Source organism: Leptodactylus fuscus, chromosome 3 (assembly GCF_031893055.1).
Source record: "Leptodactylus fuscus isolate aLepFus1 chromosome 3, aLepFus1.hap2, whole genome shotgun sequence".
In the NCBI taxonomy this organism is placed as follows: Eukaryota; Metazoa; Chordata; class Amphibia; order Anura; family Leptodactylidae; genus Leptodactylus; species Leptodactylus fuscus.
Window position 1 is genome coordinate 68,526,816 of NC_134267.1, and position 27,864 is coordinate 68,554,679.

At 40.2% G+C, this 27,864-nt stretch overlaps 1 protein-coding gene across 8 annotated transcripts in view; it reads right to left on the minus strand.

The window, feature by feature from the left end:
• The window catches only part of ARID1B (AT-rich interaction domain 1B), a 311,032-nt gene that overhangs the window by 86,803 nt on the left and 196,365 nt on the right, over positions 1 to 27,864 (minus strand). For 5 of the 8 annotated variants that reach the window (XM_075267670.1, XM_075267667.1, XM_075267671.1 and 2 more), the window contains 3 exons: positions 24,805 to 25,051; positions 11,978 to 12,067; positions 1,084 to 1,263 (listed from right to left, as the gene is read on the minus strand). In XM_075267670.1, coding sequence (XP_075123771.1) covers positions 1,084 to 1,263; positions 11,978 to 12,067; positions 24,805 to 25,051 — 517 coding nt within the window. Of the gene's footprint in view, positions 1 to 1,079; positions 1,264 to 11,977; positions 12,068 to 24,804; positions 25,052 to 27,864 lie in introns of all 8 variants that reach the window. The other 3 variants (XM_075267672.1, XM_075267669.1, XM_075267666.1) reach the window with 1 other exon arrangement.

Sequence of the window (27,864 nt, forward strand, 5' to 3'; positions counted from 1 at the left end):
CCAAATACTTGTCTCCAGATTGTCTTATTGCCTCGAACAGCTTTTCTAGCATATAAAATACAAGATCTAGTGTACATTGAGTTTTTATCTATTTGGGCTGGGAAATATGTTGCATGTACTTGATGTCAGTTGTTTACTATGTAACATGCCAAGGAAAATACAATATTTATACAAAAATTAATTAGATTACCTTTTTCTTTCTATTGTGCTATTATAATACCAAATAGCCTGCAGTAAACCTGCATTCATAGTCCCCATTTCAAAACATGTATAAAAATACATAATCCATACCAGAAAATATTTTTTTAAAGTTGTACTACATACATAACAGAAACATAGGAAATAAGGAAGAAACAAGACATCTACATTATACTTGACCAGTGTGACTTTTATTCTAGATGTGCCTGTAATCAGGAGCATAAAACTAAGACAGAGTAAACATCTTAATCTAAACCGGTGCCAAGGACAAATAAATACATGAAACAGCACAGAGGGAAATCCAGGAATAAGGAGGCCAGTCATCTTCCTATGCTTTGCTAATGGATTAGTAATTCACTGGCGAGGACTCTGACAGAAAACAGATGGCCTAAAACATTAAAGACAATGAATCCAGCAGCTGCCTGGCTGGCCCATATCAGCTGGACGTGTCACAAAGCCAAGTCCGGGTGCCCACACACTTGTAGATGTGGGTCCAGGCTGGCATTTGTTAGAGCAGAGACCAGCAGCCAACTGCTTTTCCCAGGCGGGATACCCTGCAGATGAGACTGCTCATTTAACCCCATCTAACTGTGGTAATGCAAATATTTTATATGCCATTAATATTAAGCTGAGGGATGGGAAATACTAAATGCAATCACATACTAACAATTATTTCTAATTAATGTGGTCTGATACGGCTAAAATAAAAATTATACAGCCTAGCACTAACAGTACAGATGTCTGTAAAGGATTGTTAGTCAGGAAAAAGGGTTCTATATCAAATCACAAATTTCAATATAAAACGGAAACATTAAAATAAATATATATATAATAAAAGGAACATAAAAAAAACGCATGAAATGTATTTTTATGTTTAAAACTTGCCTTGCGGTCCATACTGGTTCATTTGTGGTCCATAATTGGCAGTGGAGTTTCCCTGTGGAAAGCTACCCAATGCAGTATGCATCTGACCCCCAGGAGATGGATGAGGGGACATAGAGGGTGCAGTCTGCTGAGGTCCATACTGTGACAGCTGGTGGTTTCTTTGAACCCCAGGCATGTAACCTATAATTGAGGGAAAACAATATAAGATTGTGCTTTTTTATGGTTTTCAAGCATACACATATAATTTAGTACAGACTGAATGTATCTAGCCAGTGGACATATGTAAAGGCAACATATAGTTGCTTTCGTCTAGCCCCAATACTATGCATTGAAATCATGAGGCTCCTTAGCATATTTCAGAATGGTCCTATCAAAACTGAAAACTCCATGTTACATCATCTGCATTTATAGGCAAGATCACCTTCTTCCCTTGACACAGTCATAGTGTTAACTGATAAATTATTGCTGCCTGCAGACACCACTAGAGGTAGCCGATTGTATGTAGGTATATACAGTGGCGTAACTAGGAATGGCGGGGTCCCAAGGTGAAAATTTGACATCTTTTCAGACCCCAAAGTTTAATGACTGGAGACCTAGTGGAGGATACAAGCATAAAAAAACAACACAAAAAACACTGTTACTTACTAGAGATGAGCGAACACTAAAATGTTCGAGGTTCGAAATTCGATTCGAACAGCCGCTCACTGTTCGAGTGTTCGAATGGGTTTCGAACCCCATTATAGTCTATGGGGAACATAAACTCGTTAAGGGGGAAACCCAAATTCGTGTCTGGAGAGTCACCAAGTCCACTATGACACCCCAGGAAATGATACCAACACCCTGGAATGACACTGGGACAGCAGGGGAAGCATGTCTGGGGGCATAAAAGTCACTTTATTTCATGGAAATTCCTGTCAGTTTGCGATTTTCGCAAGCTAACTTTTCCCCATAGAAATGCATTGGCCAGTGCTGATTGGCCAGAGTACGGAACTCGACCAATCAGCGCTGGCTCTGCTGGAGGAGGCGGAGTCTAAGATCGCTCCACACCAGTCTCCATTCAGGTCCGACCTTAGACTCCGCCTCCTCCGGCAGAGCCAGCGCTGATTGGCCGAAGGCTGGCCAATGCATTCCTATGCGAATGCAGAGACTTAGCAGTGCTGAGTCAGTTTTGCTCAACTACACATCTGATGCACACTCGGCACTGCTACATCAGATGTAGCAATCTGATGTAGCAGAGCCGAGGGTGCACTAGAACCCCTGTGCAAACTCAGTTCACGCTAATAGAATGCATTGGCCAGCGCTGATTGGCCAATGCATTCTATTAGCCCGATGAAGTAGAGCTGAATGTGTGTGCTAAGCACACACATTCAGCACTGCTTCATCACGCCAATACAATGCATTAGCCAGTGCTGATTGGCCAGAGTACGGAATTCGGCCAATCAGCGATGGCTCTGCTGGAGGAGGCGGAGTCTAAGGTCGGACCTGAATGGAGACTGGTGTGGAGCGATCTTAGACTCCGCCTCCTCCAGCAGAGCCAGCGCTGATTGGCCGAATTCCGTACTCTGGCCAATCAGCGCTGGCCAATGCATTCTATTAGCTTGATGAAGCAGAGTGTGCACAAGGGTTCAAGCGCACCCTCAGCTCTGATGTAGCAGAGCCGAGGGTGCACAAGGGTTCAAGTGCACCCTCGGCTCTCCTACATCAGAGCCGAGGGTGCGCTTGAACCCTTGTGCAGCCTCGGCTCTGCTACATCAGAGCCGAGGGTGCGCTTGAACCCTTGTGCACACTCTGCTTCATCAAGCTAATAGAATGCATTGGCCAGCACTGATTGGCCAGAGTACGGAATTCGGCCAATCAGCGCTGGCCAATGCATCCCTATGGGAAAAAGTTTCTCTCACAAAAATCACAATTACACACCCGATAGAGCCCCAAAAAGTTATTTTTAATAACATTCCCCCCTAAATAAAGGTTATCCCTAGCTATCCCTGCCTGTACAGCTATCCCTGTCTCATAGTCACAAAGTTCACATTCTCATATGACCCGGATTTGAAATCCACTATTCGTCCAAAACGGAGGTCACCTGATTTCATTAGCCAATGACTTTTTCCAATTTTTTTCAATGCCCCCGGTGTCGTAGTTCCTGTCCCACCTCCCCACTGTTCGCTCATCTCTATTACTTACCTCTCCCTGGCTCCGGCAAACTCCCCACAGATGATCTCAATGTTGGACCAGACGTTACTTGACCCAGGCTGGTGTCACAATGTATAATGACGCTGGCCTAGGCCATGTGATGTCTGTGACTTCACCAAACAGGCCTGAAGCCTGCCGGAACGCAGGAGGGGTAAGTAACAATGTTTTTAATATTCCCTCACCTCCCCTGCACCTACGATCGTTATACTCGGGGGGGGGGGGGGGAGGGTGTTGTAAAGACCCTAGAGTATAATGATAGCAGTGTTTGTGGGGTTCATGGGCCCACAGCCTCATTAATGATCTCTGCTCCTGATCACAGCCGCATCCACAAAAGGGGAAGCGTAGGCAGCCATGAGCAGGAGCGAGCATTGGTAAGTAAATAGGGCCTGTTACCTGTTGGAGTTACATTAATAAGTAACGGCCTATTAGAAAAAATTGGACATTCAAATTAAACACTGTATACATTAAGCTGCGGCTAGTGAAGGCTGCAGCAACACTGACTGCATGACGGAATACAGTTTAGTGCCAAGCTTCCTCAAATCAATAGTCCAATAAAAGTTGGACAAAATGCCTCCCCTAGATACAGTTTATGCTTGCATCTAAAAGTTGTTTAAGGAACTATACCAAATTCCAAGGTAACCTTGTGTATATTCAAAGGGACCTGTCTGGTGCTTTCTCCACCATAAAACTAGTCCTATCATAAAAAGGATCAAGTAATTGTTGCAACTCTGTAATACTTGTGTTGCAGTAAATTGAAGTTACAAAAGTTTGTAAACATAAAAAGTCATATGTAAATTAAGCTAAGTCGTCATGGTGGGCGGGGATAAGCTTAAGCTTAGTCATGTTGTCCTCTTGCTAATCGCAACTCGTGGGAATGATTGACATTTTCCCTGTGAGATCAGAGAGTGAGGGGATTAAGATGAAAGTCACTCATGGCACAGACATTTTGGCACTGATTTTTGAGTTCTCACTGTGAGATATAAATAACATGTTAACATGAAAAAATAGAATTAAAGTTATATAGTCATAACTTTTTAATTTTTGTATCAACAGGTATCTAATGGCTTGCATTTTGCAGGATGAATTGAAGTTTTCATTGGTATTATTTTGGAGGTATATAAGACTTTGCAGAGGTGATTTGTATTTGCTTTTTTTTTATTTTTCCACAACAAACATTCACATGTCTTTCTTTTCACTTTTGTTTCAGTCCTACTAGGGGACCTGAACATGTGCTCACTTTACTACTTGTAGCTGTATCTGGTACTAATAGACTTCCTCACATAGCAGACCTATAGGCCATTGCTAGGCTGCCACTGCAAGCTCATGGCACCCTGTGTTCATGATGGTAAACTGCAGCATTAAAGAGGACCTTTCACCAACTCCAAGAAGTCCAGCTCTTTACATCAATTAATAGGTGCTCGATAGCACACTAGGCATCAAAACTGCTCACGCTTGTTGCTCGGGAATGGTGGGGGCTAAAGAAAAAGTTCCAACTCTGCTGAAATTAGTGGAGTGGTGCCTCTTAACAGATGCAAACTTGAATTGGTGGAATTGGTGGAGGTGGTGAAAGGTCCACTTTAAGAAGCTAAACTTTCTGGATAAGAGTTATATATCAATCATGGACAACAAACTGTCCCTTGCTTATTTATTAACATGCATATGAAACCCTATAATACCTTGCATAAAGAAGCGAAATGTCAAATAACAGGACACAGTACTGTCTAACTACTACAACTACTAAAGAACAGTTTCTTAAAGAAAGATAGAAAACAATCAGTGGTTGACACAAGAGTAGGGATTTTTTGCAATTCCTTCAGGTCACAGATGAATCTGCTGATCTAATACAAGAGTATTACCGTATATACTCGTATATACTCGAGTATAAGCCGACCCGAATGCAGCAGCTACTGGAAAATTTCAAAAATTAAAATTGTCGGAGTTTTTGGGTGCAGTAGGTGCTGGGAAAGGGGAGGCGGCGTTTTCGTTGTCTGTCTGCCCCTTCCCTGAGCTTGAGGACTGGGATTTTTCTTCCCCACTTGGAATTCAGTCTGGCTGAATATAGGGTATCTGCAGTGCTCCTGTTAACTTCTTTCCAATGGAACAGGAGCACTGCAGATCCCCTATATTCAGTAGACCGGGCACTTTCAGACACAGGGATACCTAAAGTGTACGTGTTTCACAGTCATTTTCTACTTTTGTATGTATTCTAGGGAAAGGAGGGATTTAGAACTTTTTTTTTTTTCCAAGCTTTTTTTCCCCCACCATTTTATGGGAGATTCTATACATTGATATTGCGGCTGGTCATAGACACTCCCCCCTCCCCCCCCCAAAAAAAAATAAATAAAAATAAATAAACAAATAAATAAATTTCTGACGAGTATAAGCCGAGGGGGGCTTTTTCAGCAGAAAAACTGTGCTGAAAAGTTCGGCTTATACTCAAGTATGTACGGTAAACATAATGTGGTGAAAATGACATTAGTGGCTTATGAGAAGATACCTCTCACATCAGAAATACCATAGCAATTTATTGCCTACTTGCTGTAGAGGAATTCTGGTCTTTTTTCTCCCTAAACATAGTTTACTTGTAAATTGCTAAGATACTCTATAAACTTTGCAAACTTTGTAACAAACAAAATCATTTTAAGGACTTATCTTTTTTGTAGCTGCTCCTGACTTTGGTTAAAAACCACCAAAAAAACTGCCTAAAAACTGATGAATTTTTTCAAAAAATGCTGTGTGTGTGTTACCACCCATACACTTCTTAGGATACACACACTCTCGCCAAGAATGCAATTTGATTTGAGCTATGAAGAGTCTGTACCGTAACAGAAGACTTGACAGTCTGATCACAGCTACAGTATGGCCTTATTTTCTGTCCTTTCTGAATGGTTTCTTTAGTTAGAAACACATTGCACAGCAGCAGACAAACTTAACACCAATTATAATACCACAGAACAGTTAAGACTGAATGTCTTTGTTGCTTCCTATAAAAACTGGGTCACATTCCACCGAGATTACAACATTCCTTCCTAAGCATTTGTTTGAGTGGAAATTGTGCAGTGGTGTTAAGAAAGAGGTGGCTTATGCATGGATGCCTGAAGTGGGACGGCAAGCAAAATTCAGAAATTCATAACAGGGAAGCATACAAATCATTTGTGCCTAGGGACGGAGAGAAAAAATCATGGCAAGTCTTACTCAGATGTTTTGTGCTAAAAGTATCTACATGGTCTAACCACAGAAGAGTGAATAGGAAAGAGAGCCGACATACCGTTCCAGAGAATCTGGCATCAACTATAAAAACCGAGAATAAAATTTATACCAGTATGCAGAGTAAATATGATCCATCTTTCAACTCTTCTTCTTTAGCCCAAAGATCATGACATCAGTCACTGCTATTACTTTGTCTCCAATAAGTCTCTGGACTATTTTTTGAGATTTAATCCTTGTCTCACTATGTAGTAAATTGGGATTTTAATTTGTAAACATTCAGGGTACATTTCCAAATGGCAATGTCTAAACAGGGCTGAAAACACACACAGTGGGGTAAATTTAACCCCTACCATTTTTGCATTACCATCTATCCCTCCCCACAATTCAAGAGACATAATTTTTTTTCATTTTTCAGTTCACAGAGTTACATGATGGCTTATTGTTTGTGAAACAAATTGTACTTTGTAATGGTACAATTCGATAGCCTGTGCAATGTACTGGAAAGCTGGAAAACAACTCTAAATGAGGTGGAATTGGAAGAAAAATGCATTTGCCCCAATTTCTTATGGGTTTAATTTTTATGGCATTCACTATGTAGTATATGGTATGTTACCGGTATTCTGTGGGTCAGTGCCAATACCAAATTTGTGTAGTATTTGTAATGTTTTGATACATTTTTAAAAAATAAAAATAGAATTTTTTTGATTCGTCATATTGGGACACCTGTAATTTTTTCATATTTACATGTATGGAGCTGAATATGGCGTCTTTCTATGTGGGACCATGTGAAGTTTTTATTGATACCATTATGGAGAAGGTCTGATAGTTTGATCTCATATTATTAAATTTCTTGCAGAGGAAAAATGTTGAAAAAGCAGCCATTTGACCATTTCAATTTTTTCAAATATTTTATACATTTTAAACGTTCAAGCATTTTTGAGTGCAGGGATACCAAATGTGTTTATGTGTATTCCTTTATTTCTGTGATCGAGGGAAAAAGGGGTGATTTAATATTTTTTTTTTAATGATTTTTGTGTTTTTTTAAAAAAAATCTTTTATTTATATTTTTTTAACTTTTATTTTCAGATCCCTTGAGACCTTGAACACTAGAGGGGTCTGACTGCTCATACAATACAGTGCAATATTAATATATTGCAGTGCATAGTAAAATCCATTGACTTTAATGCATGCTGCTTATGGCAGCATGTAATAGAACTATAATAATGGCAAGCCTAGGAGCCTTCAATGGGATATGAGTTGTCATGGCAACTGATTGTCACCCTCTGAAGAAAAAAAAATCATGGAGGGCAGTTTCAGCATGGTAAGTTTGTCCAGTCTAGACAGTTACATGCACAGTTACATACAGCAAGCTCTGATACACTTCAGTACATCAAACACATTTCTATTATAGCCAAAATTGTTTCAGAAATGTATGTTCACCTAAAAAGGTCTTCTATTGGATTGGGCCAGGGGTACTTGCTTTAATTCCTACAGACTCCAATAAGCCTTAAGCAAACATGACAATGTCACTGGTTGGGCCACTTAAGACAGCACCAACTTTTGCAAACTATAAACAGCCAAAAAGACTTGCCATTTTGAACATGCCCTGACCCAGTCATCTAACCGTCATAACTTGGCAAAGTTGCTAAGAGCATAATGATGTCCTATTTTCTTGTTTCCAACACATTTCTCACTTGCTTCCTAAGAATGGTGCTATAGCTTAAACCAACCCGAGTTGGCATTGTTTTCTCTTTTCTATTGCAATGCTAGTTAGCAAAGTTTCTCCCTGCACTGGAGGCTCATGTCATATACCATCTTCCTTTTTGTTTGGGATCCCTGTCTAATACAGTAGATAGCATTGACAGCCAATGATTAATTAAAATCCCTGTCAAGTAGGTTGTGATTAACGGTAAATGTTTTCTGTAGGCGTCCATATATGAGCAATTATGCTTAACAGCATGTAGGAGCAGAAATAAAGAAGAAATGCCAGAAAATTAGCCACCGCTAAAACCAATACCTTACATGCATTGTTTGCCAAATAAAAAAGTCATTAGCTTCATTAACCACCACAATAGCTAAGCAGATTGATAAATGACTACAACTCTTCTTTTACAGAGAAACAGGGAAAATCCTTCACTGAATAGTCTGGTGAATGTATTCTCAGCAGGAAACTGGAGTGGGGATAACAAAGCAAAGGTAAACATGGAGATGGCTTCAAAGTGGCTGGAGAATGGAAAACTTTACAACAGAAGCATTATCATTGCAGCTTACCAGACTACTAAAACTTACTTGTTACTAATACCATATATTAAAAACTGTAGAAAGGGATTAATGGGGTATTACTAGAGATGAGCGAACAGTGTTCTATCGAACACATGTTCGATCGGATATCAGGGTGTTCGCCATGTTCGAATCGAATCGAACACCACGTGGTAAAGTGCGCCAAAATTCGATTCCCCTCCCACCTTCCCTGGCGCCTTTTTTGCACCAATAACAGCGCAGGGGAGGTGGGACAGGAACTACGACACTGGGGGCATTGAAAAAAATTGGAAAAAGTCATTGGCTGCCGAAATCAGGTGACCTCCATTTTAGACGAATAGTGGATTTCAAATCCGGGTCATATGAGAATGTGAACTTTGTGACTATGAGACAGGGATAGCTGTACAGGCAGGGATAGCTAGGGATAACCTTTATTTAGGGGGGAATGTTATTAAAAATAACTTTTTGGGGCTCTATCGGGTGTGTAATTGTGATTTTTGTGAGATAAACTTTTTCCCATAGGGATGCATTGGCCAGCGCTGATTGGCCGAATTCCGTACTCTGGCCAATCAGTGCTGGCCAATGCATTCTATTAGCTTGATGAAGCAGAGTGTGCACAAGGGTTCAAGCGCACCCTCGGCTCTGATGTAGCAGAGCCGAGGCTGCACAAGGGTTCAAGCGCACCCTCGGCTCTGATGTAGGAGAGCCGAGGGTGCACTTGAACCCTTGTGCACCCTCAGCTCTGCTACATCAGAGCCGAGGGTGCGCTTGAACCCTTGTGCACACTCTGCTTCATCAAGCTAATAGAATGCATTGGCCAGCGCTGATTGGCCAATGTATTCTATTAGCCTGATGAAGTAGAGCTGAATGTGTGTGCTAAGCACACACATTCAGCTCTACTTCATCGGGCTAATAGAATGCATTGGCCAGCGCTGATTGGCCAGAGTACGGAACTCGACCAATCAGCGCTGGCTCTGCTGGAGGAGGCGGAGTCTAAGATCGCTCCACACCAGTCTCCATTCAGGTCCGACCTTAGACTCCGCCTCCTCCAGCAGAGCCAGCGCTGATTGGCCGAATTCCGTACTCTGGCCAATCAGCACTGGCTAATGCATTGTATTGGCTTGATGAAGCAGTGCTGAATGTGTGTGCTTAGCACACACATTCAGCTCTACTTCATCGGGCTAATAGAATGCATTGGCCAGCGCTGATTGGCCGAATTCCGTACTCTGGCCAATCAGCACTGGCTAATGCATTGTATTGGCTTGATGAAGCAGTGCTGAATGTGTGTGCTTAGCACACACATTCAGCTCTACTTCATCGGGCTAATAGAATGCATTGGCCAATCAGCGCTGGCCAATGCATTCTATTAGCGTGAACTGAGTTTGCACAGGGGTTCTAGTGCACCCTCGGCTCTGCTACATCAGATTGCTACATCTGATGTAGCAGTGCCGAGTGTGCATCAGATGTGTAGTTGAGCAAAACTGACTCAGCACTGCTAAGTCTGCATTCGCATAGGAATGCATTGGCCAGCCTTCGGCCAATCAGCGCTGGCTCTGCCGGAGGAGGCGGAGTCTAAGGTCGGACCTGAATGGAGACTGGTGTGGAGCGATCTTAGACTCCGCCTCCTCCAGCAGAGCCAGCGCTGATTGGCCGAATTCCGTACTCTGGCCAATCAGCACTGGCTAATGCATTGTATTGGCTTGATGAAGCAGTGCTGAATGTGTGTGCTTAGCACACACATTCAGCTCTACTTCATCGGGCTAATAGAATGCATTGGCCAATCAGCGCTGGCCAATGCATTCTATTAGCGTGAACTGAGTTTGCACAGGGGTTCTAGTGCACCCTCGGCTCTGCTACATCAGATTGCTACATCTGATGTAGCAGTGCCGAGTGTGCATCAGATGTGTAGTTGAGCAAAACTGACTCAGCACTGCTAAGTCTGCATTCGCATAGGAATGCATTGGCCAGCCTTCGGCCAATCAGCGCTGGCTCTGCCGGAGGAGGCGGAGTCTAAGGTCGGACCTGAATGGAGACTGGTGTGGAGCTATCTTAGACTCCGCCTCCTCCAGCAGAGCCAGCGCTGATTGGTCGAGTTCCGTACTCTGGCCAATCAGCACTGGCCAATGCATTTCTATGGGGAAAAGTTAGCTTGCGAAAATCGCAAACTGACAGGGATTTCCATGAAATAAAGTGACTTTTATGCCCCCAGACATGCTTCCCCTGCTGTCCCAGTGTCATTCCAGGGTGTTGGTATCATTTCCTGGGGTGTCATAGTGGACTTGGTGACCCTCCAGACACGAATTTGGGTTTCCCCCTTAACGAGTTTATGTTCCCCATAGACTATAATGGGGTTCGAAACCCATTCGAACACTCGAACAGTGAGCGGCTGTTCGAATCGAATTTCGAACCTCGAACATTTTAGTGTTCGCTCATCTCTAGGTATTACGCCAAACTATAGCTAGAAATCTTGAGTCACAACTAACCCCGTATACCCTTTTCTGGTTTTCTAAACATCCAAAATACATGTATACTAGCTGAGTGTGTGGGCAGAGATCAGAAGCAAATGAAATATAAAATTTACACTTGTCACCAAATGATAGAGTATTATACAGCTTCTTTTCACAAAGCTATCCAACTCTCTAAATCATAAGATACTGTTCTTAAAGGGATTCTACCATTAAAACCTTTTTTTTTTTTTTTTTTTGTGGATAAGACGTCGGAATAGCCTTTAGAAAGCTATACGGCTCTTACCTTTAAACGTTGTCTCCGCTGTGCCGTTCCTTACGGTTTTTACCGGTATGCAAATGAGTTCTCTTGCAACGATGGGGGCTGGCCCCAGCGCTTAAACAGCGATGGGGCGTCCCCACCGCTGCCAGAGAAGTGTCTCCAAGTGCCGCCTCCTTCTTCGTCCACAGCGTCATCTTCAATGTCTTCTTCCGACGCAGGCTCGTAACTTCTAGGCCTCAGGCCTTGGGCAGAGCAGACTGTGCAGGGGCACAGGTCATAGGAAAATAGCCGCTTGCACAGTATTGTTAGCGGCCATTTTCCCGTGGCCTGTGCAGTCTGCTCTGCTAGAAGTTACGAGCATGCACCGGAAGAAGGCATTGAAGATATAGCCTTTGTAAAGGCTATTCTTACGTCTTATCCACACAAAAAAAGTTTTTAATGGTAGAATCCCGTTAATTTTTTTTTTTTTATTGAAATAAGGCAAAAGAAAATTTTTCAAATGACTTACCTCTGTCCTGTGGCATTGGCGATTGGCTCAAGGCAGGATGTGAACTAGACTCTGTCTGACTACCGGGAGGTTGTGGAGGCATCTGGCTCCCTATAAAAAAATTTAAAAAATTATATAAACTACACAGACCCAAATAGCATGCAAAACAAAAGTAATAAAGGAGTGTGCATTGTATCATAAAATCTGCAGATCTGACAATACATGTGACATTTCAAAACAATCAACCACTAAGTGTAAAAATCTACTAGAAATAAGAGAGTTTATCTGTATGTTAAAGCAGATCTATCAGCTTAATACGCTATCCTATGCAAGGTGAGCTCATTACAGGTACAAGTACTTACTACTAGGTGTCAAACAGCGCAAAAAACTATTTCTGAAATATTACATTAGACACAGTGGACGGAATTTATCATTGTATGTGTGTCAGATTTCTGCAGCAGCAAAGTTACATATTTTTGTGTAAGCCTAATGTGGAAGTTAGCTCGGTAGAAGCAGTGTTGCGGACCCAAACAGCCCAGACAGGGACATAAAATGAGAAGCAAAATGGTTTATTTAGAAAAAAATGGAAAATAAATAAACCTTGACTTCAGGTACAAAATAAACAAAACAAAAATACAGAATACAAAAAGAAAATAAAAAAAACCCTGCTCGTTTGAGCAACTAACTAAATAGAACTGATAACCTAACTATACATGTGGCTTACTTCCAACCACACAAACAAAACAAGCGCCATATTGTCTCACCGGACTCAGCGTTACAGGACAGAACCATACACCTCCTTTCACCTCATGGATCTGCCATGAACTGCAGGCTCTGCAGCCTTTTATGGGTCAGTAATGAGCCAAGGTCCTACACCTGTGCTGAGGCCTACTCCAGATCTGCCCTGGACCACACATATCTCAGAAACCTGGGGCAGATATATCTGGACTCATTTCATTTCATTTTAGGTGCACAGGGTGCCATAGGATGAACTTAATTTAGGCTTAAGAAATTGCTGTTCCTGATAAATGATATGGCCTTTAACTGTGGCACCAGAAGAACGTGCCAACATGTGTAAGCATGTGTACACTGCTGTCCCCACATAGTAGAACACAAAGTAAAAACAGCAATTCTTTGTATTATAATAAACACATCTATGTGATCAAGGCAATAAAATGCTCCTCAATATAGTAAACAAATGGCAATTCCATGTTAGCTCAAGAAACTTCTACTTAATATGTATGTATGCCTGAGGCACCGCTATCAACAGAATATTTGATAGGAGACAGGGGGATATGGAAGAGAGGAAAAGAAAAAAAAAAACTTGAAAACTGCCTGGCAATTCACACTTTATCAGACATCATTTTTAATGACATCTCTTGCTCAATAAAATAATCTCAAGAAGAGATCTTCTAGTTAGTATCTCCATTACATAATAAATAGCATTACAATTGTAAAGATTCGCAATAGATGGATGCAAGATTATTTTTCATGAAAGGAATTAATAGCAGTTTTACTATTAAGTGAACTGTTAGCCATCGGTAAGCAGAGTGATGTCAGAGTATTACAAGACTGCACTGTAACAATGGAGCACTAGTTAGAACTAGATCTGGAATAGAACATCCACATACAAAGACTAAATATAACATACAAATTTGGTGTGCAAGGAAACTCAAAAGCAACTCAATGTTATTATTGACATTTCCTTTAATACTGGGTTCACACATTCTGAGTTGAGTGTGTTACAGCTGAAACTGCACCGACTCCCAAAACAGTTCTCAAAATGACAGAAAGTAAAACAGATTCATCATTAAAGGAAACCTCACAAGGCTTGGGACTCCTAAACCACTAACAAGTCCTTATGTTGCTGGGGTATAGGGCTCTAAACCTTCCAACATCACTCCAGGCTTGTGCTTTGTCTTTGAGTCCTGGACTCAATCTCTGGCGGCTCCTGCCATATGTACATTGTGCTATTGAAGAAGAGGACAGTATAGCTCTCTTCAGGTCAAGCAGACAGTCCTATCAGTGATTGACAGCCTTCCCTCTATGACTGTGCATGCTGAGATAGCTGACAGTTACTGATAGAACAGTCTCCTTGACTTCTCAGCATAAAAAGAACAGAGAATTCAATAGGTAAAACTATAGGTTATGCTGAATCTCTTCTCACAAAATTATACATCGGCCTGTTCAGCATCCCAAGCTCTATAACATGCCTACAGAAGGGACTGTGTTTTTCATGTGATGGGTGACGAGTTCCTGTAAAGTGCTGATAATGTGTCTGCTTACACGCCACTGTATGAAATATTTACTAATAAAGTTGCTTTACTTGGATAGAGAGTGCACAATGTTTTTGTGCTGTATCAAAATCAGTAGAAGGTTCCAAAATTTTTAGCATTGGCAGTAACCAAGTAGAACTGTGCTTCCAAATATTTCTTGGCTTGGTGGTATTTTGCCAGAATGCACATTGGCTTAAAAGAATTTGACTTAACTACAGAAATGTTTATTTGTAAACAACAATATACCAATATAACCTGCTTAGGAGAGGAGCTGAAACATATACATGGGCAAAACTAAGTTTATGAGTCTTTGTGATGTACACAAGCATATTTATTAGAGACCTTTATCATTTGCAAGTACCTTATTATTATTTTTTTTCTTATATAGCGCCATCACATGCATTCTCTATACACTTTATTTGGTGAAACTGCTACTCGGACAAGCAGGCTTAGGCTTCAGACAATGTACAGCAATCATAGGGAAAACTGTTTTCCAGCCACTCACAACACGATATAGGGTACTTCATAATATTCTATAAACTTTTGACTATAGATCATTGGACAGCAGTCCCCCTAGGTGCCCCAGCTTCTTCATAAAGGAGCCCACTGACATATTCATCATCTCCATGGCATTTATAAAATGATCTGATTGTAGCAATATCCTATTATATGAAAAAAGATGGAGATTATCTTAAACATATGTCTCTCTGTTTTATGGCATCTACAATTATTTTCATCTTTGTAACCTTGTCAAAAGCCAAAAATCTGACTACTCTGCTTTCCAAGGCTTTATGCCTTTTTAATCAAGTTAAAACTTTCATTAGTTTAGTACCCTCAGCAAGGTCAGTGGGAACACTCATTTGATCACTTTTAATGAAGTTTCCAAGCACAAGCTCCTTGTCACTTTCTTTTTGGAAAGGAGAGTATCAACATTAACAATCGCTGGTTACACCATTTATAAAACATGCAGATGTGGATTATTAAAGATTAATGCATTTCTGGATTGATGTCGGCATTCCGTTTGTCTCATGCCGAAACCAATTCTGTTGTTCATTAGTCAACGACAAATCAGATCATGGGGATGCTGCACGGGATTCAAAGGTGCAAACATGGATAGGGAATGAGTGATGAAACCAGTTACAAAGCTACTTAATCTAGATCATCATAGAAAATGTAATACCATCTAATATGAGAAGACAATAACGGAGAATGGGAAGAAGTTCATTGACATCAAGGTATGCCCAAGTCACAAACTGCATGGAATTGGTATATTCCGCAGGAGAATGGAAATTATTGTCACATTACCATCTCATAAAACCCTACGTTTTATTGAATTTCCGTGTGCTGGACATTATAGTTTTCTATTCTAATAATGTAAAAATAGTGTCAGGAATTGACGTGAAAGAATAGCTATGTAATGTTGGGCCTTGACTTGAAAAAAAAAAAAAAAAAAAAAAAAGATAATAGTAACTTTAGATTCAAATTATAAATGCCCTCCTATACCAGGTATAACAAATGTTACAATATAAAGATGAAAGGACAACCAAAGGAAAAGCTCTCTCTCAATTCAAGTGACATTCCAAGATTGTTTCATAGAAGTATGAAGCTTTCACTTGTGCTTTTTTCTTTACACGTCGCCATAACCTTGATTTTAGTTTTCTATAACTAAAGAAACATTTTTTTTAGTGATGTAAAATTTCCCTTGATTTTCTGCAAGTGTTCAATATGACGGAGTGAAAAAATAAAGTACCTTAGTGTACCCCTAGTAGACTGCTGTCTGGGACTTCCGTACAGGAGACACCTCCATCTTCTAGTTTTATCAGCCTTAATAAAATGTGCAAATAAATGGAAGTGGTTATGGCATATGGCACACCTAGGTAGCCTTATGTCTATCACACACTTCGCTCCAGCTGAATGTACACTATGGATAAAGTCATTGTTGTATGAGGATTCAAGAGGAAAAATAACAAAGGACTGGTAAATTACTAATGTGATGGACAACTAAATACTGAAGTGCTTTCAAGTGAGGACAAATAGAAGAAACAGATTTCCAATTTTTCCTAATGAATTCTTGTTTTCATATAGTATAGCAATATTAAGGGAATGGAAAAAGTAATGAGTTACTCTTCACGTCTTATCGACAACTGACTGCATACTTCCATATATCTGAGAATACACATGGCAGGAATTCATTCCATAACAGAGCCAAGACCACAAATATCATTCACTGACACTTCAATAAGAAACACTTGAATAGGGTAACCCTGCCAAAAGTGCAGTCCATATGGTAATATGCCAAACAGGATGCAGTCATACTTCTAATCAATTTTATAGTATCATATACAGAGGACTTGTCATAATCCCTTTCCCGTATTCCCTTTTGCAGACTTATCTAGACTTGTTTCTTTTACCCTCTTCAACGTAAAAATAATTTACATTTTACAATTGTTTTGACGTGAAAATATGACTATACTATTTCTATGTAAGCCATATTTATGATTCGAGAGTGGCAATCAATCCAAACGTAAGATGCATGCCGTTCTGGTAGAAGGATAAATCCAATACTCAATCCTGGTTTACCTTATGATGTTGCTTCTTGAAGATGTCAGGCCTTTAAACTGTAGTGAATGGAAAGACCTGCAGTAACCAGGCTGAGTGTACAGTGCTGTGCTTCCACGGAGTACACTGGTTCCAGTGAGCAGTGGGCTCTATAATAACCCGTTCATGATATCTTGGGATGTGGACCCTCATGATTGGTCATCATAAAACCTATAATCGGACATTTATACTATACCTTTTAACTCATAGTTTTTGCACATATTTTCAGCTATTTCACATTGTGTTACACTTGCATATAGATTGAACAATTCCTCTGGGGTTGCTTAGATTAGAGAGAGGTTTAACTCTCCACCACTGTCATGCTACGTTACAGTCACAGCATTCTTATAGTGTTCTGCAGTTCAGTGACACTTCAGTTAAATTGGTTCAGCAGAATTCTGTCTGAGCAATTAATAAATCATCATGTAGTATGAAGCAAACAGTTTACATAGTGACTTTTCTATTACTGATATTGTGCCATTTTTTTTTTTTACTGCTAAACCCACTTTATTTTAAAAAAAACATCTAGAACTCTTGTACTTTGTTTAAAACTTCTTTATAGGACCTTAAGCATATAAAAGCAATGATGTGGCAGTCTTAGTCATATCACGGCTATGACTAAGAGTGCCACATCATTGCTTTTCTATCCTTTAAGTCCAATAAAGAAGGGATGAGAGAGCGCTGGATATTTTTGAAATAACGCTCCAAATCACTGGAAGCTGCTCCGTTACTTTGTGCACTGAAAATGAACACTCCGGCAAGATCTAAAACTAGAGAGCATCGCTTAGCTTTATGATGACTCTATACACTTAATATCACATACACTTTCAAGAGGCGTAACCAAAGGTGTACTTTTTATAGCAACAGTTAATGCAGCTGTGAGGCCTGGCTAAGTTTTGGTTAAGGCTATGGCCCCACATAGCAGAAAAGCATTTTTTTGGTTGCTACTGAAATGCGGCAGAAAGCATCACAGCATTTTATTGTACCAGCAAGGTGAATGAGATTTCATTTCATCCCATTCGCATATTGTGGGGAAAAAAAGCTGTCAAATACATCATGAGTAGTTTACCTATAAACTTAATAGGGAAATAAAAACGCTGCAAAAACTCTTCAGAAAAAAATGCAACAAGTTTTTGCTGCATTACACCCTGTGGGGCGTTGGCCTAAATGGGTTTTCCTAATAAAATAATTATCCTTTATTAATTTGCATATTAAAAAATCTTTCTAATATACTTTCATTAAAAATATGCTAGGTGAACCGCTATGTGTAACTTCCAACAGTTACTTAGAGGATGGTGGTGGGAGTACACTAACAATGCCCAGCATCAGAACAAAAAACAAAACAAAAAAACACTTTACTGGGAAACTGAGAAAACAGATTTTAACCTACTTAGGACACTGACATAGGGAATGTCAGACCCAATATACGGGAGCTAGTCAGACACTCCAGCGAGCATGTCGGGCTTATCTCAAAACTCCACGACAGGCATAAGCAGGGCTGGATAATGTCTAGAACCACTCTTGGATATTGGATGATGCAGAAAGAAAAACAAACACAACGTAGGGACATCATGTATTTTCAGTATAATAACAAAGCGGTGAAACTAATGGTTAGATTGGCTAAGGGTAAGGGGAGGGAGCGCTGCAAACACCACACAGGTCGATTAAAACCCATCCGGGGGATATTAATGCCATTTTGCACTCCTATAAGAACGTATACCCTGAGTCTGCATATGTCTTGTCTAATGCTACATATCTTAACACTCTGAACTTAAAGTACTTGACCCAGGAGCAGTTAGTGTCTTTAAATGAACCAATCATGATAGGGGAGGTCTCAAAAACCATTAAGAGGGTCCACTCTATAAAACTGTGCATGAACAGGTTAGCCTGACTCTCACAGAATTATTCAATGGGGTGTTGCAGGCACACATTTTGCCTCTGAAAGCACAACTGGGTAGGAATCCCCCCATTCCAGATCCTACTGCCCAATATCATTAAACAATGTTGATATTAAAATCTTATTACAGATGGGCTTTGTATGGGGATGTAATGCTACAATGAATATACAAAAAGTATTGACGTTGTTGGAAGAGGTCTCTGGTGGGTCGTCAGGTTGTTTTCGGATAAACTACAAGAAATCAAAGGCCTGAGTTAATACAGCTGGGTTTTTGTCAACACTAATTAAATTAACCAAGGGCACATGTCAGGGGTGCCCACTGTCTCCTCTGATGGTTAACCTTGCACTAGAGCCACAGATACGCATCCTAAATAGTGGTATGGTTCTTACTAGGATAGTGGTAGGAGACAGACGAGTGAACTTGACCCTCCGCAGATGTCTTACTTCTGTTCTTTAATAATCTGGAGCCTGACTTGGAGGCTGCAATACCTACCATAGAGCACTTTGGTAGACACTCCGGCTTTATAATTGTCACTAAATGTGAAGCTTTAAGCCTCAGAGGGAGGGATTTCTTAGGCATAAATATTGGAAGAGCACAAGTATACACCTTGAATAACCTCTTTTTCATTAAGAGAATCAATGTGGTGTCGGGGCGCTGTACCAACCTCCTGCTTGATAAATGGATAGATAGAATTGTTGAAAAGGGACCTTTCTACATTTTCATATACATGTTCCCACCATCAAGATAGGAGAAAACACTCCTTGTTGTGGAGACATTCATTGTAAAAGGGTGTGTTTGCAAATTAGTGTAAGTGATTAAACATAATTATCTAAAATTATTTTTTAAGAATTAAAAAGGACACCACCCTTTCGAAATGCTCCTAAAAAAATACAGAGCTGTAGTCAGACTCAAGGTGCAAGCTGAGCATCAGAGGGAGAGAGGTGTTAGGGTCCAGCTGCTGCTATTGTACAAAGAAAAGATGATTAAAAATAGATGAAAGCTACACTATTTTCAGAAACGCAGTTTGTCATTTACATTAATCTTCATTTATTCATGAAATATAAAAATGCTCCAGAAACTAAAAAAAAAAAAAAAAAAAATCATTAATTGTTCATTTTTGCTTTAATACACTATTAAAGTGCAATTATATGAGCCATCAGTAATAGAAAATAATATATTTATTACAACACAGAGAATAAACACATGAAACAAACTTGAACCAAAAGTCTTCCACCTAAGGAAAAGTTGTTAAAAGGAGCGTCTTTCACTACACTACAATATGACACCAGAAGCACCGTTCTAGGTGATCTAAAACTGGAGATACGGCTATTTAAAGTGACTCCTTTGAGCATACTGACAATACATGGTTAATACAGGACTGATTATCTTTGTTACTGTTTAGTTAGAAAACGGCAAAGAAGAACTATATGTTAACATATATTACAAAAATGTACACCAAACAAAAAAATAAAAACAAAAAAACCCCCACTTTGTTTAAACAGGTCTAATAGTAGATAGATGGTAAAAAGGTAAAATGTGGGTTAAAGCTATCATGAAATGTGATTGTTTACACGTATATTATCTACTTAGAATAACCTTTTCAATTTATGTTTCATTGTGGTACGCATTGATAAATAATACAGCAGCACAAGGGGTTAAAAATACTACGGTACTATAATCCTGTACTGTAGTGAAATGGAAGGCAGTTTCAGATGTCCCATATAATGCCCTCTCTCAGCATTCTATCTTTCAGAGACCTTTTGCCCCTATTTAATATTTAACGGACACTATACTGCTGAGGCAACCTGCTAGGGAAACCGCTGACGGAAGACTTCGCCAACACAAAAAAAAAAAAAAAAAAAAAAAAAAAAAGAAGAAGAAGAAGAAAAAAGAAAACAGAGCCTTGAAACCGTTTCCCTTATTTACATTTTTGCTTTGTTAGTAAACTGGTACGATTTGGCACGGGAAGCAAGACAAATGAAATTAGCATTTGCTACGTTGTCTGGCAGCAGCCGTGCATTTTGATGATTTGCTGTGTCAGCTCTCACTGCTGGTTTCGGTGAAATTAGTCAAAGAAAGAGAGGGGAAAAAAACATCATCCCATATAGAGACAGTCTCATTTTTTATGTCGCTCTGGCATCAGTTTGCTTTTCCAAACGCATCCTTATTGTGGATAATTTCATTATTCAACACGGCATTGTTTGGGTTCCCTCTGAACAAACAAGGCTAAATATGCTACAGCATTCTCCCTGCATGCTACCCAACAAAGAGCGAAAAAGGTAAAGCTCAACCGTCATACAAATGGCAACTCGGGAATTTTGTTTTAAGATTGTTTCCTGCACAGAAACAAACATTTATAATGATTATACATGCACCAGAATATGCAAATTAGGTTAGAAGATTATAAAACTATAATTGTTAGCATGTTCCAGGATAAAATCCAACCCAAGCCATAAGCAACAGATATTCACGATTAAATATTAGGCCGTCATCAAACATGACAGATTTGTAGCGTACAGTAAGCTGCTGTTTTCTTTTGCATTTTATGTTTTAATGTGAATATATACATTTAATAACAGGTTCCAAGTTTAAGCCATTATTAAGTAAGAATTAAAAACACGAATATTAGGATCAGAACAATCATGCACCACCGCTACATTGTATGGAGGTCTATACAGTGCACAGAGCTTCCATGTCATACACTGTCATACACTGTAATGGTGGTGCCTAAAACTGCAGCCCCACTTCAATTCACTTGAATAGAAGCAGGGCTGCTTCTGGCCATATTCTTGGTATATGGCTTGTGGCGGCCACATCAGCTCATCAGTTCAGGGTTCGGGTGTCGGACCCCGATCGATATGAAACTGATAACCTATCCTAAGGATAGGTCATCAGTATCAAAAATGTTCAGTTCCTGGACAATCTCTTTACGATGGAAGCACAGTGAGTGGAGGGAGATGGCCTGTTCTCTCTTCACACAGTGAATGCAGAGGGAAGGGCCATTTTACTCACAACTGGCACTTAGAGGATACTGAAACTTCTCCAATGTAAGAAGTGTTTACTACTATATACTTACAGGAGTGCAGTGACAGCAGTCACGACTGGGCCCTGGACCCTGAAGAGACTCCAAAGGTTTCTCTGCCATTTAAAATATACCACTATACTAAATGGCACAAGGTAAGTAGGGGCTCCATTAAAGATTCTGCACTTGGGCCCAAGAACTTCAACTTACGTCTTTGTATAATTCTAGGTACGTTTCTTTTTTTCTTTTTTTTATGTAGATTGTGAGCCCCACATAGAGCTCACAATGTACTTTTTTTCCTATCAGTATGTCTTTGGAATATGGGATGGAAATCCATGCAAACACGGGGAGAACATACAAACTCCTTGCAGATGTTTTTTTTGCCCTTGGCGGCATTTGAACACCAGGACCCCAGCGCTGCAAGGCTGCAGTGCTAACCACTGAGCCACTGTGTGGCCCCCTATTCTAACTACATGTTTCTGTTATTGCTGATGGGATATTAGTCATAGCCAGCAAGCAGCTTTCCTTATAGGTGATCTTTATAGCTGCAGAAATAAACGTGACAGGCTGGTTAGACGGGCCAGCTCTGTCCAGAGGAGCCCCCTGGACCCAGTACAGGTGGTTGGTGACAGAAGGATACTGTCCGTGGTGAGCTCCATGCTGGAAAACAACTCCCATCCCATGTATGAGACTGTGACAGCACTGGGTTAGTACTGTCAGTGATTGACTGCTTCACCCCATGTGTGAGAAAGAGCGCTATCGGGGGTGCTTACTCCCAGCTGCAGTCAGGCTGTATAATCAACATCAGGCTAGGTGAAGATCACTCTGCACAAAGAACTAAATGATCCTGAAGTCTTCTTTTCTTTTTACTTACTATGACTTCTAGTAACTGTTCTATGTGCTATTCTCAGCTTGTATGTGTTCTTTCTTGCAATATATTACTGTATTATCCATGCTGCTATAACATACTGAATTTCTCCATGGTGGGGCTATTAACCCCTTAAGGACCAGGCCATTTTTTGGTTTCGCATTTTCGTTTTTCCCTCCTCACATTTCAAGAGCCATAACTTTTTCATTTTTCAGTTCACAGAGTCACATGATAGCTTATTGTTTGCGGGACAAATTGTACTTTGTAATGGCACCATTCAATATGCTGTGCAATGTACTGGGAAGCTGGAAAAAAATTCAGAATGAGGCGCAATTGGAGAAAAAATGCATTTGCGCCATTTTCTTATGGGTTTAATTTTTACAGCATTCACTGTTTGGTACAAATGACATGTTACCTGTGTTCTACGTGTCAGTACAAACGCGGTGATACCAAATTTATATAGTATTTGAAATTTTTTGATACTTTTAAAAAAATGATAAACTTTGCAAAATAGAAAAAAAAATTTGTGTCATCATGTTCTAACACCTGTAACTTTTTCATATTTCCATGTATGGAGCTGGTTGTGGTGTCTTTTTATGCGGGACAAGATGACGTTTCTATTGATACCATTTGGGGAAAGATCCGATGGTTTGATCACTTTTTATTCAATTTTTTATAGGAGGCAAAGTGTTGAAAAAAACGCTTTTTGGCTGTTTTTATTTTTTTTGCCGCTACGCCGTTCGCAGTACGGGATAAATGTTTTAATATTCTAATAGTTCAGGCATTTTGGAGCGCAGGGATCCCTAATATGTTTATGTTTAATGTTCTTTAATTACTTTTATAGCTGATCTAGGGAAAGGGGGGTGATTTGAACTTTTATATTTTTTTTTATTTTTTTAATACTTTTAAAAACTTTTTTTTTTCTTCTGTTACATTTATGATCAGAGCCCTTAGGTACCTTGAAACCTAGGGAGTCTGATGGCTCATACTATTCACTGCAATACTACAGTATTGCAGTGAATAGGAAAATCCCAGCACTTCTATTAGACGAGGCCTCTGGCATCGTCTAATAGATCTCGTGCAGAGACAAGCCTGGAAGCCTTCAATAGGCTTCCGGCTGTCATAGCAACCGATCACCGCCCTCTTGTGACGTTCAGGAGGGCGGCGATCGGCAAAACATGGCGGCGCCCATGCCGCCGGCGCCGTTTACACACTGCGGTCACGTTTGACCGCAGTGTGTAAAGGGTTAACAGCAGCGATCGGCTCGGGCACCGACCGCTGCTGTTAGTGGCAGGTCCTGGCTGTATTATACAGCCGGCATCTGCCGTGTATGGAGCGAGCTCAGCGTGTGAGCTCGCTCCATACATCCCCATGCGACCCATGACGTACAGTTACGTCAAGGGTCGCTAAGGGGTTAAAGGATTATCTTATCTTATAACTGCCCTATTCTTGTAGTCCAGTATCCCATAAACTAGAACCTGTAATCAAAAGGTTCTATGGGGGTTTTGCTATGTTACCAGCCTCAAAAGTAATATTACCGAAGCAATAGGATGGCTCCCACTATCTCACCGCATGGGAGCCATCCTGCAACCGGAAAGGTATGGCTCTGATGGCAACCAGCCCCAGGGGGGCTTTTTTTTTTTTTTTTAGTCTGGGGGGCTACACCATAGTGCAGTACTTGCGATCAGAGTGAGACATCTTCATGTCTAAGATGTTCCTACATTGAAACTGGGGTCACATAGTTGCTTCCCAGTAGTCCTTTTGCGCTATCTAATGTATGTACTTATCTTTTCCTTGCATTACCAGTTTTCCTATTTTGTATGTTGTCCGCTGTCTTAATAAACTTTGGTTATGCATAAGATGTTTCTTTGGCAAACTTACAATAATCATCCTAAACCATTTAACTACAATGTAAATGCGATCTCTGCTGTAAGAGGCTACTCATATTTCAGAGATGATGAAGCTTTCACATTATATAAGTCAGCATTGCCATCAGTTTATTTATACCTTGGTTTGGTAATGCATTTGGAATTCCCTCTTCACATGACATAGACATAACTAAAAGCCATTGAGACACAGATTTATGTCCGCTTATGGAGCCTAGCAGTCGATTGTAACCTCCATTTCCTACAAGTAACAAGTTTATGAGCATTGAAAGCCAGATGTGCAAATGTATTAAAACTCACCAGGAATGCTAGCGGGTGATATTGGACCTGATCTTGACTGGTTGCTCCCGACAGGTGATCCCACAGGGGATGGCGATGGCCCACCACCCTGTATGCTTGGAAGATGCGGTGATGCATGTGGCGAGAACGGTGACTGCGCAGGATTGCTCTGCTCCCCCTGGCTGCTTGTAGAACCTGAGGCACTCACTGCAGAACTTAAGGTTGCTTCAGTTCCAGTCGGCAAGTCATCAATTGAACCAGATAAGTCCTGCAGAATAGAAAAGAAAAAAATGTAAAATGGTTAAAAGAGCCATATAATAATCTATTTTAAAGTGATTCACGCAAAGAGGAAAAGACTTGTATGTAATATATGAAGCTGCATCTCATCCCAAATATAACTTCCATAAAAACACTCGAAATGGTTTTATTCTCTGTACACAGTATTTTACTTGCTGGTAGACTCAGGAGCTGATCTTCTTTCCCTACTAGTAGGCGAGTCAACTGTATTATTCTTCTGTGTCCATTACGCTGCCATGAGAGTAACAGACTTTAACAACGGTAATGCGAACCCACCAAAAATAACTTAGATAAAACAATACTTCTCATGATGAATACAAGGATGTGAGGAGTATTAGCATGTTATGCACGAATGATAACAAATTAGGGAGAGATTCGAGTCTCTGTTTTCAATTAATGTAATAACCAGGCAAAGTAATAGAATTACAGCATCTATCTACAGGTGTGCACAGCCACAGATAAGATGCTGCAGACAGAACCTGTGATATTATACCAGTAGGGAAGGAAAGCTTGCTGAAAGAAACTGCTAAGGGTATAAAGAAAAACAATGCAAAATGTTACAGTGTGTTGTATTCTGATTGCTTAGCAAATCCTCTCTACTAATCCCCTGGGGATGTGTGCTGGAGTGAGTGATGGGTCCCATGCATTTCCTCAAGTTCATGCCTTCCAGGGATTTGTACTCACAAACCTGATGTAACTCATTCATAAAAGCAAAGGAGGTCACGTGAAGCCACAGTCTGTAATGCCTAAAATATATTATGGGAGGAAGAAGGAGGGGGGCTGAGAGCAGGAGGCAGGCAGGCTCCAGTTCCACAGCATGGCTTGACCTGGGGTAACCTTTAAAATGTGATTACTCACACAGGGAGAGGATTTCCTTGAAGGAGATTTACCATGGTGAAAACATACTCTCCGCCAAACAACCTGACAAAGCACGATGAATAAAAGATGACTCGCCAAAAACAAGGCAAGGAAATATCTTGTTACTTGTAAGCAATAACTGCACACACATCACACGTGCAGAGAAGACTGCTACGGGGCTGACAAAAGATGCTTACAACCTGCCTGTGACCAGAATGCCATTGCAGATAATGTGACACATCTAACAAATCATTGTGCAAATTGCCAATGGTCTTGACTCTGCTTGGAAGCTTTTGCTTTTTTTATTGGTACAATTGAACCTGAAATAGCACCTGAACATGACTGCTTAGAAATCGGAGGGGATCGCAGTATAGAACAAATATACACTATCAATATTCAGCTGTAATTTTACAATACAATAATACTATTAAATACAAACTCTTTCTTTTGACAGATTTCAAAAACTTAAACAATGGGGTTGATTCATCAAGACGAGTATTTTCAATGCCAGAAAACGGGTGTAAATGCTGATGGTAAATTTGACGGGGTTGATAGCCCCACCCCTGCCATACATAATTATTACTCAAACTTAAGTCGCAATTTTTGCCCCCCCCCCCCAAAAAAAAAAAAAAAAAAAAAAAAAATTCTGACTTTTTCCATGACTTGTCCGCCGGTTTTATCTTGCTGTGACCACCTAAAGACAGATATGCTATAGGCGGGATATAGTACACACTAATGTATACAAAACAACTCTGCACTCTCTAATATATGAATAAAATGCGTTCAATCTATGATATACAACTGACTATAATAACCTAAAAACATTTTAAAAAAACTAATAGTAAATAAAAGGAAAAAAATTATTGATGACATGAATGAAAAAAAAAAAATAAAAAAAAAGGTACAACATTGTGCACCACTACATAAAGATCAATCTACAGTACTAACCTGGTTACAGTATAATGTGAAATCACAAATGACCACCACCTCAAACTCCAACGTACATTTTGCTATCAGCTTTCTCAGAAATTTTGTCATGGTTCTGTGGTTTAAAGGGAACCTGTATCTTTGACCATGTAGTCTGATCTGCTAATATCTTGTTATAGAGGAGTTAGGGTGGGTTTACACTACAGTTATTATAGTCTGTTATACTCATTCCTCATAGGATGAGAACAACGGACTTTAGCAGTGATAGAGTGACTGATGCAGACACAGCACCCTCTGTCACGTCTGTTCCCATTCACTTTAATGTAACAGGCTTTCTTATATCATATTTGTTTACTTCTCTAACGGAAGAAAAAGTTGTTTCTGCAGGATTTTTTTCTTCTGTTAGGATGAAAGCAATGGACTATAATAATGGTAGTGTGAAAATACCCTTAAGTTACTTTACAGTCCTTGAGAAAAACGCACATACGGCACATGGATGATATCATTGTGACGTTTGTGTCCTCCACGGACCCATTCATTTTATTAATGAGCCCAAGCCACAAAATGGACAAGAATAGGACCTGTCCTGAGTTTTGTCCCAAGGCTCTCACTTCTTCATGGACCAAAGATATTACACCGGCATGTGTATGGGGCCATAAGATAAACACAGCTAGAACACTGACAAAGCGCACATTCGTATTCATGGAGCCTTACTGAGTAGGAGGAGGCACATTAGAAGATTTGCCATAGTTTATAGCAGGGATAGGGAACCTTTGGCTCTCCAGCTGCTGTGAAACTACAACTCCCAACATGCTCTATTCACTTCCATGGGAGTTCCAAGAACAGAAGAGCAAGTATGCATGCTGGGAGTTGTAGTTTTGCAACAGCTGGAGAGCCGTATGTTCCCTACCCCTGGTTTATAGCATGTAAAAAGAATGTACACAAGAAGTATCTTCATGGAGGAGTCACTACACATCCCTTAACTAATGTTCACAGGCA